We start from the raw sequence: 13,482 nt of genomic DNA on the forward strand, positions 1-13,482 counted from the left end.
GTAGGAAAACTTCTTTGGCTAATTCACACTAGGCCAGATTTAGTTTACTCTGTTAGCATACTCAATCAATATTTCACAGCACCTAGGATATCACATTGGATTGCATGTCTTCGTGTGTTGCGTTATTTGCAGTGTACTTTTTCTTATGGCTTGACATATGGTTCTGGTTTATGTTTGCAAGGGTACATTGATTCTAATTGGGTAGGATATCCTGATACCCGGCGTTCCCATGGCGGCTACCTCTTCACCTTGGGCACGACCCCCATTTCTTGGTCCAGCCGTAAGCAAGAGACGGTGGCAGCTTCCACGGCCGAGCCTAAGTACCGAGCTCTCTTCAATGGCACCATCGAGGCCATCTATCTGAGGAGTTTACTGGCGGTGCTTCATTTTCCATGAGACTCTCCCATAGTTGTCTACTGTGACAACCAGAGTGCCATTACCCTTGCAGGCAATCCGATCATCACACCACGGACACAGCATGTGAAAGTCCACTTCCACTTTTCCAAAGAGCAGGTTGAGCTAGGCACTATTCGCCTAGAGTTTATGCCTTCATCAGATAATTTTACAAATATCTTGACCAAAGGGGTCAACCGACCAGTTCTTCAGTACCTGCTATCCAAGATCGGCTTGGGTACACTCTCCCCTACTTCTTCAGCTTGACGGGAAGAGGGTGCTTCCCTCTTGCTTTCCCTTCTAGTTTGAGAGGAGACAGCTCCTACTCTTGATCGTGACAATGATTCCTTTGTATTGTATTATGGGCATTTGTAACTTCATCCGCACTATCAGGATGACCTGATTGTAAAAGGGCACTTGGACAAGTGAACACTTTCCCTGCGAGGACACTATCCCAATGGCACCATTGCATAGCATACTGCATGAGTATGACATCTTGCATCTCCCTTTGCATTACCCTATGCATTGGCATTCTGTTCATGTCAACATGCATCTATGCGCATTTATTCCTTTTCAGTCTTTTGGAGTGGTCGACTCTAGGATCCACCATATTCGTAGCATAACACATAGCAATTCTCCTAAAGGCAGTTTCCTTGCCCTTGCTTGCTTGCTTGCTTTGCTTGTCTTGCTAAGCCCACCGTTTTTTTTACCTCTCACATATTCAACACATGATTGGTACATACACTCACTTTTATTATCCTTAGGCACTTATCCTCGTTAGTGCGAGGGATTGGCTTGCTAGTTTTGTGAATAACTTGGGTTTAAAACTCTATTTATCTTTTCCTATCTGTCACTTAATCGGCCGTTGCCCCTATATTACTTATGTATTTTTAAAACACTTTTCAAAAAAACAAAAAAACAAATTAAAAAACACAACAAACAAGTCCATTGTTGATTCCCTCCGCCTTTATAGGCCCTTGGGCAGCTGACGAGCACCCTTGGTCCAATGCCCTGACCTCTCTAGGGTGATCACTTGGACTCCCTTGGTAAGATATCCATCGCCTCTGTAGTCTTGGTAGGCCACTAGGCAACCGACGTGCACCTTTTGTCCAATGCCCTAGCTGCTTTGGGGTGGGACGCCTTGGGGTAAATCAAAATTTAGGCTGGCCTACTTTTCTCTCCCTATTTTGGGCCTAAGAGGGGGTGTTGTGCTAAGAAATGCACTTAGCCACTTAAACAACCCCAAAACATGCTTATTTTAGGCTTATTTTAGCCAAAACCCTAAAACAGGAAGCGGATCGAGAAAGTTAAGTGGAAGAGGATCTAGAAACTCTAATTTTCTATAAATTGGCAGCCAGCCCTCCACTCTTTCACAATCTCGTTTTTGCAGGTTTTAGGTGTTATCAGCTTGCTGCCCACACCCCGTTCGTGGAGGACATCTCAGCCCTTGCTGTCCATCACTATTCCCTACAGTCTGGCGTCTATTTCCAGCCCTCCACACGTTGATTACTGTTGTTTCTACCTGGCGACTGACTGTTGTTCATCTACACTGCTGTCATACAGCCTGCCACACCAACAAACTGCTGCGTTTGCAGGCTCCAGCTACCGCTTTGACAGTTTTCTCTCTCCTGTCTGCAATCGCTATAGTCTTTCTCTCTCCTGCAAGCTGTCCTGCCTGCGTTTTCAGTCTTTCTCTCTCCTGCAGGCTCCGTTTTTAATATTTCTCTCTCCTGCAAGCTGTCCTGCCTGCGTTTTCAGTCTTTCTCTCTCTTGCAGGCTCCGTTTTTAGTCTTTCTCTCTCCTGCACGCTCCATTTTTAGTCTTTCTCTCTCCTCACTGCTGTTTGCATCAGATCAAGCTTCTCACTGCGGCGTTTGCTGGTGTTCGACATCCGAAGACTACCTTGGCGGTTCGGGATCTGTTCGGAGTACGACACACTCTCCAACTCATTACCCCTGCCCTAATCCTAGAGATACAGGAGTTCGAGGTTCAGTATGCATTCACTGTATAGTGTGTTTGCTGCATGAGCATCGTATTATTAGTAGTCATATCATTTCATTTATTCACTGTGTTGATTGTCTCTGAGTTACTCTAACCCTAGCCCTAACTGTGTTCTTTTTATCAGTCTGTGCTTTGTCATTGTTGTTGTTTATGTTTTTGTGTTAGGGTATTTTTCTTTACATTCTGTACACTCTTACATTCAATTACTTCAAAGATTCTTTTCTCTATGTTTGTCTCTATGTTTGAGTATTGAGTTTTGCATTTGCGTTTTGTGTTTAGGATTTGAGTTTTGCTTGTTGTTGTCTAAGCCTTTGTGTTTTAATCATGGTTGTACATGATGTGTTTCCTCAATGCAAACCCTAGCATATCTTCACATGGTATCGAAACGAATGCTCTTCTGAAGAGTATCCTACAGTGATTGTGGAGACTAATCTTTGTGCGAGACTCACATGCGACTCAATTCTAACTCATAATGTCTCAGGCACCTTCTTCTATGGATCCTATGACACCCTATCAAGCTTCTCCATCATTGAAGGCTTTCAAAAGGCATTATGGCCTAGAGGAGGAGGTAGACACACCTTCACCTTTACCGTCTTCTGCTCCACATTTCAATCACCTTATAGAGGAGTTTAAAGAGTACTTGCATATCACGTATAGTTCAATTTACACCCCTCCAACGAATGCTAAGGCAAGAAAAGAAGTCCTCCTTTGCTCCACTACTCCATTAGGACCAATTGGTGAGACTAGCCAGCTCCTTGATCTTGAAGGGACTACGACATTCGGCACATCTAGCAATCCATCTCAATTATCGCAACTAGGCCTTATGTCTGATTTGTATAACCCTTTTGAATCGTATAAGCCAAAACCCTCTTCTATTTCTCCTTTTGGTATACAGGATCCAAATGGTTTTCAATATGTTAACTTTAATAGAGGAGGCTCTTAAAGCAGACACCCTTCATCATGTATATCTCTACCATTTGTCTCATTTAAGCAAGTAAACCACACTTCTCAACTCCCTCCCATCCCACCACTATCTTCTCAAAGCACACTAGAGGTTGGATCTTCCATCTCCGCTCCTAGCACTTTCTCTTTCTCCATCCCACAATCTACCTACCCTCCATTTACTACACCTCCTGTTGCATCGTTAGGGGAAATGCCACCCTTTAACATTGTACCTTCCACATACCCCCACTTCACCACATCCCTATACTCTAGGATGGCTGTGATGGGCATTCCCCTCACTATCTCCAAACACTCACAATCCCCCACATGACCTTTCAAACACAGGGATATCCATCCTCTGCTTATGGACTCTCGTCACACATCCCTTGGGTCACTCCTACACAAGGATTTCCATCCTCTGTCTATCATCAAATTCTTCGGCCTCTTGCTGGTCCTCAGCTACTTGATGCATAGAAGTGCCAACATTTGGGTCGTTTTTCGCATTTTCAGCTTGCTGTCCATACTGAGAACCATGTCCAACATCAGTTTTTGCATTCCCCTCTTCACCACATGAATGATCAAGGAGTGATGTGAAGTCATGTTTGTTCTAATTCACTTCTAAGAACAATTTCAGCAAGATTACAATGATCCCAAGTTGCATTCATGTGCCATGGAAAACCAATCAATCCAATAGCAATAAATGTTATCGCCTGCACCTAGAGACCCAAAATCTGTTGACACCTTTAGGTTGGAGCTATCACCCAGTTACCTAGGATCTCTTGCAGTTATTGGCTGCTCCAAATTTGCAAACACCTGCTGATGATGGCTGAAACTCAGCTCACAATAGCTGCTCCAGCTCCTCACAATGTGTTTCCAGCAAGAATAATTCTCTCTCTCTCTCTCTCTCTCTCTCTCTCTCTCTCTCTCTCTCTCTCTCTAAGCCTTTGTTTTTGCTATCCCAACCTTCCCCACGTTTTCCTAGTCTCCCTTTGGGAAATTTAACAATTGGCAGCCTTTCCAAATGAATCTCCAGCATTATCCACATTATTATATTAATTTTCAGTATGAAATTACTGAAAATTAATATAATAATTATTTCAGTGCCCAAAAAAATAGTCTAACCAACCAATAATCAAATTGGCTAGGCCACTTCATGTCCCGAGTATCCGTATGCCAGTTTTAACCATCAAATCAGCACTAAGAACCATTAAATGCCACATCTCTAGTGTCAACAACTGACACTTATAGCCAAATAACTGGCACCAAATATCACCTAATATCTGTGTGACATAACTAGTTGCAACTTTTGCCTTCAACATCCACTGATTCCTCTGAATCTCGAGCTCAATAATTTGCACTAACCTCAATTGCACCCCACATGTGCAACATGACTGTTGGAGCATTCAACACAACCTGTGCTCTCATACCAATTTGAAATGAGCAATGCGCAATGGCGATGCAATGTCCGGCGATGAAAATGTCGGGTAGAGATCAAAACATGAGCAAGAGTAGAGAGTGAGAGTCAAAGAGGGAGATGCACGATGTTCTTGGGTACAATTTATTGTGTGTACCTCTTTAGGTTTTAGACAGATATATATGAAAGTACAAATGTGCTAAGGGTGTATTCACACCCTACACATATAAAAGGCACGATGGCCCTTTATTCCCAACACACATCAACTCTTCCAAGAGAAGAAAGTGCCTGTAAACCCTTTTGGCTCATGTGTCCAAGATGCTTGTGCCATAACTCCATGTGTGACTGCACTTCAGCAATGCAACAAACTTTCCAGGAAGTGTCTTGCAGTAGAGAGACAAGATGATCTCTTCAGAGGATATGGCCATGATTCTTTGGACCCAGCTGCCATATCCCCAATTTGATGTCTTCTACACCGACTTTCTTGCATCGAGAACATGTGGGAAGCTTCTATGAGAGGAGCTTGCCCCCCTTGTCTTGGAGTATGACGAGCGTACCAAAGGGGCAACTAGAGGATCCATCTCAACCAAAGCTTTTATTATAGGTTCACGAGGGGGAAGAAAGAGAAAGGGAAGTCAAAGGCTAAACAACAAGAGAGTTCTTCAGACTTTAACTCTGACTTGGAGAAGCCTAAATGCCCGTGTTGTGGAAAGGAAACACATCCAAAGAAGAAATGTTGAAAGAAGTACCCTCATCTTCATCCAGGAGCGAAGAATGGAGCTAACACATCCAAGCCTTCTACCTCTACTCCAGCAATTACCCATGAGTTAATGTTCCTTTATTTTATTGAGGAGCCGTCTTCAGTGGTTGCCTCGTCTTCTGAGAAGCTTTGGCTGGTTGATAGTGGAGCTTCCAGTCATATTACTCCACAAGGTTATTTGTTGTAGGATCTAAGCCCTTCTGAGGGTTCCGTCACTGTTGGTGACATTGTTTCATTGCTTATTTGCGGTGTTGGCACTTTACAATCATGTTTGTCAACACCACAAATAAGCACCGAAACAATGTCACCAATATTAGCAGTCATGCTTTGTCATCTCCTACCCGTGAGCCTCAATCTAAGTCAGACGAGGACTTTAGGAGCTTTTGACAGAGGAGGTAGCCCATTCTAGAGCACTCAATTTATTGCATTTCAATGCATTTTCTCCTCTGGTCGGAATTTTATGTACGTTTCTTGGGGCAGTTTCTACATTCTTCAACTTGCCTCACCTGCCGAGCATTGTCCATCTTTTCCAAGATTTTTCTCAACATTTCTGGCATTTTTATCAACATAAATGCTGGTCAGTCATATTTTTGGCCCCAGATTTCAAGTCAGTCAGTTTTTTGGATTTTTCATTGTTTATAGCCATTTCCCACTTGGTCATCATAAATATCATCATATTCCCTCCTTCCTTGGCAAGTGCACACTCTGACTCCATTATCTTTCTCCATTTCCGATGTTGCCATCATCATCAGCCTAATCCGGTGCCCTCATTGAGACTGTGGGCTGTGCGCAGGGATTGATCAGTCCTCTTCTTCTATTTAGCATTTGTTCCTTGTTCACTACAGGCTTCTTTTCTTCTTCTTTTGTAGATTGTCTCTCTCTCTTCCCCTAGGTTTCAGTTATGCACTCTCACAAACACAAGGTTTAGACTATAGGCAACAGCTTCAAGATATGCATGCAACACCTCACAGGTGGAGTCGCAAATTGACTGGAATCGGGCACCAAATGGTAGCAAACAGCAATGGGAAGCTCTGACCATGATGTCTCCATGAACAGGGTGTGGGCAACAAAGATACAGCTCCTAAAACCTACAAAAACGAGATTAAGAGAGAGTGGTGGGCTGCATGCCTATATATAGAAAGTTTGAGGCACCCAAATTAGGGTTTGGCATGTTGGACATGATACCTCTCTAGGATCGCGTTTCTTTTTAAAATAATAAAGTTTCTTCATTAAATAAGCGTGTTTTGGGACTGCTTAAGTTTGGCTAATGCATTTTTAGCTCATCATCAATATCCACAAGTGATTGGGATAGCTTGTCTATTGTGTGATATGTTGGGTCTAACCATCCAGTGCATTCACCCCTTGGGACACAAATTACTTGATAGGATGAAAATAATCAGTTGAAAAAAAATAAATAAACAAACAAACAAAAAAGTTCAAAGTGGTTCCATTTGACTTTGCAAGTCTTCGTCGGCCAAGGAGAACATCGAGCATCCTTTGTTTGATGCCATGGCCTCTCTAGGGTGACCCAGCGGCATCCCTTGGTAAAATAACCATCACCACTGTAGTCTTGGTAGGTCACTGTGCAGCCGACAAGCACTCTTTGCCTAATTCCTTGGTTGCTTTCAGGTGGGATGCCTTAGGGTAAATAAAAACTTGGGCTTAAGCTAGCTTAGCAGTCCTTTTTAGGTTCCAATTTTGGGCCAAAGAGGATGAGGTTGAGCTAAAAATACATTATAAACTAAGTAGCACTTTATTATAGCCCCAAAACTCAAATCACCAAACTTCATTAAAAAAGAAATGTGTTCCTCGAGAATATCTATGTCCCATAAGCCAAACCTGAATTTGAGAGAACATGCTGCCCACCACTCAACCTTAATCCTGTTTTACAAATTGTTGGCACATGTCTCTATTGTCCACACTTCATTCATGGAGGATATCTTAGTTTGAGCTGCTATCTACTATTGTCCATCACCTAGTGCTTGCTGTCCAACCTTCTCTATCAACTAGCGACCTGTTTTCCCAGCAATCACCTCGTCAAACCTACTATCCATCTTTACCATTGACTTATTTAGCAAGTGTATTCTCCCAAGCCGCCCCATATTCATGCTATTAAGCTCCTTCAATAGTTGCTGGTAATCATCAGAACCTTGAGACACGTGTAATTCCGCATTCTCTTGATGATTGTTTTGAGCATTTATTCACTTGTCCCTTCATCATCTTGGTGTTGGTTAAGGCCAATATTTGATCCATTTGGTTCAAATTGATAGGTCCTTACATCTTCATTGATGGTTTCCAAAATTTAGTCCTTCCTCTTGTTCTTAGCCATGCTTGGAAGTTGCTGTCCACAGTGACCAGCAGGTATAAAATTATCGATATCTTTTGATATAGATGTTCGCTTGAGGTGATTGTTGGCTCTAAACCTCCATTATAAAACAAATAGAGTAAGCAAGCAATGACTACATGCAAAGAGGAACCAATGGAAGCAGCAGACTCCAAATGGGATGGAGGTTGTCAAAAGTGGGTGCAATGATGCAAGTGTGTAAATCTACTATAGTAGACTGCACAATAGAAGAGAGATAAATACTACAAAGAGAACTCAAAAGAAAAGAGATACCTAGGAAATGGAATCCATATACCAAGACAAAAGGCAATACAAAAATATTGAACAATGAGTCACCGGCTGTGTGGGCACAAGCACTGCTCCCTCTCCGATGGAACCTTGTGTGTGGGTGTATGATAAACCAACTAGAGGAGGGAGAAACTAGTCATAAGGTTAGCCAGCAATAATGAGCCTCATAAATGCAAGTCAGCCAATATAAAAAGTTGACTCAATAAATGTAGCCATTGTAAATACTAGTCGACTACAACTCAATCACAAATAAACTAGCATCCATATCATATCTACTACACAACCCGCGAATATAGTGCAAACTCGACATAAACTGGCAATTCCACTAACACCCTCTCTTAACAATGACCATCAGTTTACAGACAACAACTATCTAAGTGAACCATGGACACCCAAGAACAAGTGATCAATCCACCACCAAGGTGCCTCCTAGAGAAACCGATGCCAATGTCAATCATACCAATACATGAAAATAGAAAGTAGTCATAGCAATTGTCTATGTCTATCAACAATGCCTCTGAAGCAACACATGTGACCATCTTGTCACCAATGCCACATTGCATAAATGACCATGAAGTCCCCTCCTTTGGCCAAACCACTGAAGTGTCACCTCATGTGAACTCGAAGTAGGAGCCAATCCTGCTCCCTATCAAATAGCTCATCATAAACCTGGATGTAAATCCTAGCTCCAAGATTTTAAACTGTCAGACTTTGGTCAATGATAAAGGACAATCCCTCTCTTTGGGTCTTGTACACCTATATAAAGTATAGTACCTCACCTCACCACCCTCCCACACTCCCTCTCTAGCACTCCAGATTGTGAGGGATGACCGCATCACCTGTACTAGCAAGTTGGAAGGTAGGCCCTTCCAATCATTGCCAAGGCCGTATGGCTAGGGCCTGAACCTACACCTATAGATGATGAGTGATCATCAATAGTCTCGTCACCCTTTGGCTTTGTCCACTCTTTCTTCCGCAAAGTTACTAATGTCTTGCAATCCTTCCGAAGATATTTCTTCTTGCCACAATGATAGCACTAAGATTTCTTCTTCTTCCATGCGTTACCCCTTTCTAAAGCTAAAACATCTAGAGTACCTAGAGATAGCGTCCTCGCCCAAAATTGGATCTGAACGCAGCAAATCTCCAACAAAACACTTGTAGATGAGTAAACACTATCGGTAGGCTGGTCATCAACAGTAGAAGTTGGAGGAGTCATGAGGAGATGGATACAAAGAAGATGAACATATGCAAGGGATCTTGAGGGATAGAGGTGTGGCAAGAATACAAACTCGCAATACTTTCAAGAGTCGACCAGTAAAAATGAGCCTCATAAATGCAAGTCAACTAGTATAAAAAGTTGGCACAATAAATGCATCCATCATAAATACCAATCAACCACAATCTAGGAACAGATAAATTGGCACCCATATCATATCTAGTACATGGCCCACAAATATGGCACAAACTCGCACGTGAACTGACAAATCCGCTAACAAAAGTGAGCGGTGGAGATAGCAATAGCAAAAAAATGCATCAACACAAGGGAAGTGTTGGTGGTAGCAACAACAACCAACCTCCCACGTGCAATCAACAAATGTGTGTTTGGGGAATGTAACAAGACAATAAGTACAAAGATATAGTAGGAGCAAGCAATGGTGATGGAATAGTAGAAGGCAAAGATACAAGAAAGATAAGGAAGATTATGACAACAAGATAGTATAATGAGGCAAGCAACAACAATGGCCAAGCGAGAAGCCTAACATTGTAGAGACTTTGATGGGAGAGATGCCAAATATTGTACTTCAAGCCATCCAATCTTTCAAGAAAAAATGGCAAAACTCAAAGTCTAGAAGTACAATATCCAAGTGGAGTGGCTGAAGACACCATATTGATGGCAACCCATATGCAAGCTTTTTGAGCAAGTAATAATTTTGATCAATGTTGTTTTCTTTATAAAATTGGTCTTTCGTGTGAATATGTGAGCAACTTCTTGATTAGAAAAAGAAGGCAGAACTCAAAGTCTAGAACTACAAGATCTAACTAGAGTAGCCAAAGACACCATATTGATGGCAATCCATATGCAAGTCTTTTGAGCAAGTAACAATTTTGATAGATATAGGTTGCTTTATATAATTGATTTTGAAGTGACATAAATCCACAAAACTAAGGACAAGTTTAGTTTTTGGAAAAGTAAAACGATTGTTCTCCAAAGAGCTTTCCTTACTTACTTCAACTTAAAAGCTAGAATAGATATAAAGATTGTATCATACCTTATCAGTCAAGCTCAACAAAAAGAGACAAGAAAACCCTGCTTCGTTCATGGGCTAACTAGAGCTCTCTTTTCCATTTTTCCAATTGTCCTTGTAGGTGCATTGATCTTGATAATCATCAAAACAATGACACCCACAAAAAGAAACAAAATGACTTTCTACACTTCTTTTGTCTATATGAAGGCTTGCCAATTCCTTGCAGATTACCCAATGCACCAACCAATTTCAAGTGGATAATGGAGCATCTCTTTAGAGATCACCAAGGTGGCCCCTCCTTTGATAATCTTCTTGAATTCTTAAGCATATCAACACCTAGAATGAAGAGGAGCAGCATCAACACCTGGAGGCTGTTTTGCAAGCCCCTTCAATGAGTTTTTTGTGCATAAAATAATTACCTTGGGCATGTCATCTCTTTTGCGGTATTAATAGTCTAGATGAGTTAAGGGCTGTTCACAATGCAGTGCTTTTAGAATGAAAAGTTGAGAACCTGGTCACACTTCTCGATGGACATAAGCATCATCAAGCAATTTTCCACCCTCCTCCATCATGAATCAGTCTATTTATGTGCTGTATCCATGGGCATATAAAGTTTCTCCATCACCTGTCCTTCCTTCAAATTTCCTTTGATGGCTCAACAAGCTCCTATTCCTCAAAACAACTCTATTTTTCTGTTCTCCTCTAGCCAGCGCAGGTCTCAACTCTCTAACCACCTTTGCAAGCTGAAATTTACTATTGACTATGTAGCAATGTCTTAAAGTATTGGCATGCTTTGGGAGCCTCTTTGTATAAAGTGCACAGCATCTCAATTGCAGGTAGAAATATAAGACATGAAATGAAAATTGCCTAAACACCACTGTTAGAACAGAAAAGAAATAAGCATATGCATTGCTGATTTCTTCAGCAGCTTTTTTTTCTCCTTGCATGCACCTCTTCTGGGGGTAGGCGAAAAAGCTGCCGATATTCCTCGCTCCGAAACAGCTGCCGTGTTTGTGCCTGAAAGGAACACAAACAAACACCTAGTGACTTGAACCAACCAGAAAAGCCAAAAGCTCCTAGCAGCTGAGCTTGTCTAAAATATGAACAATTGCTACTAAATGAGTGGAGAAGAACGACGTGAAATTAAATACAGACATGCAAGTTTTTCCTGTGCCCAATAAGAAATGCTCTATTGCAGACCTAAACAGCTGTTCAACTCTGAAATTCCAACCATCTCCGCAACTTACTGGAGACTCAGAGCCCCGAGGCTGGTCTAAACTGAAAGTTAATTCAAAATCGTCGTCGTCATCATCTAAACCATTCAGCCCTGTAGTATTAACATGATCCTGGTCTTCAGAGCCCACTGACACAGAAGCAGATCCAGGTGGTCTAGCACTTTCTGCGGCCCCTTCAATTAAAGTTGCGGACAAAGAAGAACTTTGTCCCTTTCCATTGACAGATCCCTCCATTTCCAGCTTCAAACAATGGCTGCTGTCTGATAGGCTGATTTTGTATGGCAAACGCTGTGACCAAAAGCATGAAAAACGACCAGTGATTAACTGAATGGAAGCGGTCCATTCATAGTTGTGCTGCAGCTTCTAAGCACCATTGGAGTTGCATGATGGAGCATAATCCAGTGGCTCACCCCTGGATCAGATGTTTGGGACTGTGCTCTCTTATACTGTCCTGCTACTTCATTGATCAATAAGGGAAGATTGGAAGATCAATAGTGTGGTATTATTTTCTGATTTGGCGTGGAATAATTTTCTCTGACTTGCAATTTTTTTTGCCCTTGTATAAGGGCAGCAGTTATAGTATCTTTCTCACTTGCTTCGTGTTTGGCCCGAAGACAATGGCAGCTATGGTTACTGCTTTGTTGATTCAGCAGGCGCGACCTGCACTCATCTCATTACCGCGATCCACGTTAGCATCTGACGACAATAACAACAGGCAGATGGAGGCATAAGAAGAGTGGAGAGGGGATCTAGAGAGAGAGGCCAAATTTCGAGGTCATTGTTGACAAAACAAGAAGCGCACGTTGCGTCGAATACGTTGTCATCTTCGTCGCGTTCCCACATGGCCGGTTTTTCTTTCTTCTTTCTTAATCGTGCGTACAGCATGTGACAACAAACTACAATGGAATCGCTTATTCTGTAATCTACCAAAGCTGCAACCCTATCTACTTCGCACCAAGGGTGGATTCAAACAATGGTAGAGGCAAGAAGCGTCCTCGCCATATTTTCGACCCTACAAGTCCATACCTTTAGAATGGTGTATTCAGACAATGGTACAGGCAAGAAGCGTCCTCGCCATATCTTCCACCCCACAAGTCCATACCAAATGGCAAAGGCAATAAAGGGGGAGGATGATCGATGCTTGTGCATGGTACAAGTGGAGTAAGAGGAGGTCACCAACACAAAAGTGGCTCTCTAGCTATTCCTTTGGGTCCTCTCTCCCCCTACCTTTGGGGCCTTGTAGCTATTCCTTGGTGTTATGCCCAAATGCACCTATATAGGGAGTAGTAGTGACTCTGAGCTTTGCTTGATTTCTATGCTATGTGTGATTCCATGTTCCCCTCTCCCCCTATCCTTGGGGCCTTGTAGCTATTCCTTGGTGTTATGCCCCAATGCACCTATATAGGGAGTAGTAGTGACTATGAGCTCTGCTTGATTTCTATGCTACGTGTGATTTCCTATACTCTGGTGAACTCTCGCATGTGCGACCTCATGAGGGTCTAGTCCTAAGATACGCCTGTGTTGTAGATTTTCTTTCATTGAGGAATACAAGAGTATACCTTGCTTTCACATAGTGTGTTACCTTTTTGTGCCGTGTTAGTGAGTGATTAGAGTATATATGCATTACATTGTATCATCACAACTCTTGCTCAAAGTCTAGGGATACTCTCACAGAAGTAGAATGGAAGATCTAGTACCCTAGAGTCATATTGTGATGACCCATGTTGTGGCACCCACATCGCACCATGCAAAACATAATTCCCCCAACATAACATACCATCTGAAGGCGAGATGCAATTTCCATGTGACACAACTACCATTTGAAGGCAAGACACAACTTCTTTGCGACACCACACCTA

The 13,482-nt window shown here is 42.3% G+C and overlaps 1 protein-coding gene across 1 annotated transcript in view; it reads right to left on the reverse strand.

Moving 5' to 3' along the window:
* Positions 1-12,742, reverse strand: part of LOC148037820 (protein VASCULAR ASSOCIATED DEATH 1, chloroplastic-like) — a 115,511-nt gene extending 102,769 nt beyond the window's left edge. The window contains exons 1-2 of the mRNA XM_087676779.1: positions 11,636-12,742; positions 11,340-11,405 (exon numbers count right to left, since the gene is read on the reverse strand). Coding sequence (XP_087532905.1) covers positions 11,340-11,405; positions 11,636-11,857 — 288 coding nt within the window. The 5' untranslated portion in view covers positions 11,858-12,742. The remainder of the gene's footprint in view (positions 1-11,339; positions 11,406-11,635) is intronic.
* Positions 12,743-13,482: the final 740 nt, after the last annotated feature.

The sequence above is a fragment of the Lygodium microphyllum genome, chromosome 4 (assembly GCF_053477565.2).
Source record: "Lygodium microphyllum isolate KBCC chromosome 4, Lygodium_microphyllum_v1.1.10, whole genome shotgun sequence".
NCBI lineage: Eukaryota > Viridiplantae > Streptophyta > Polypodiopsida > Schizaeales > Lygodiaceae > Lygodium > Lygodium microphyllum.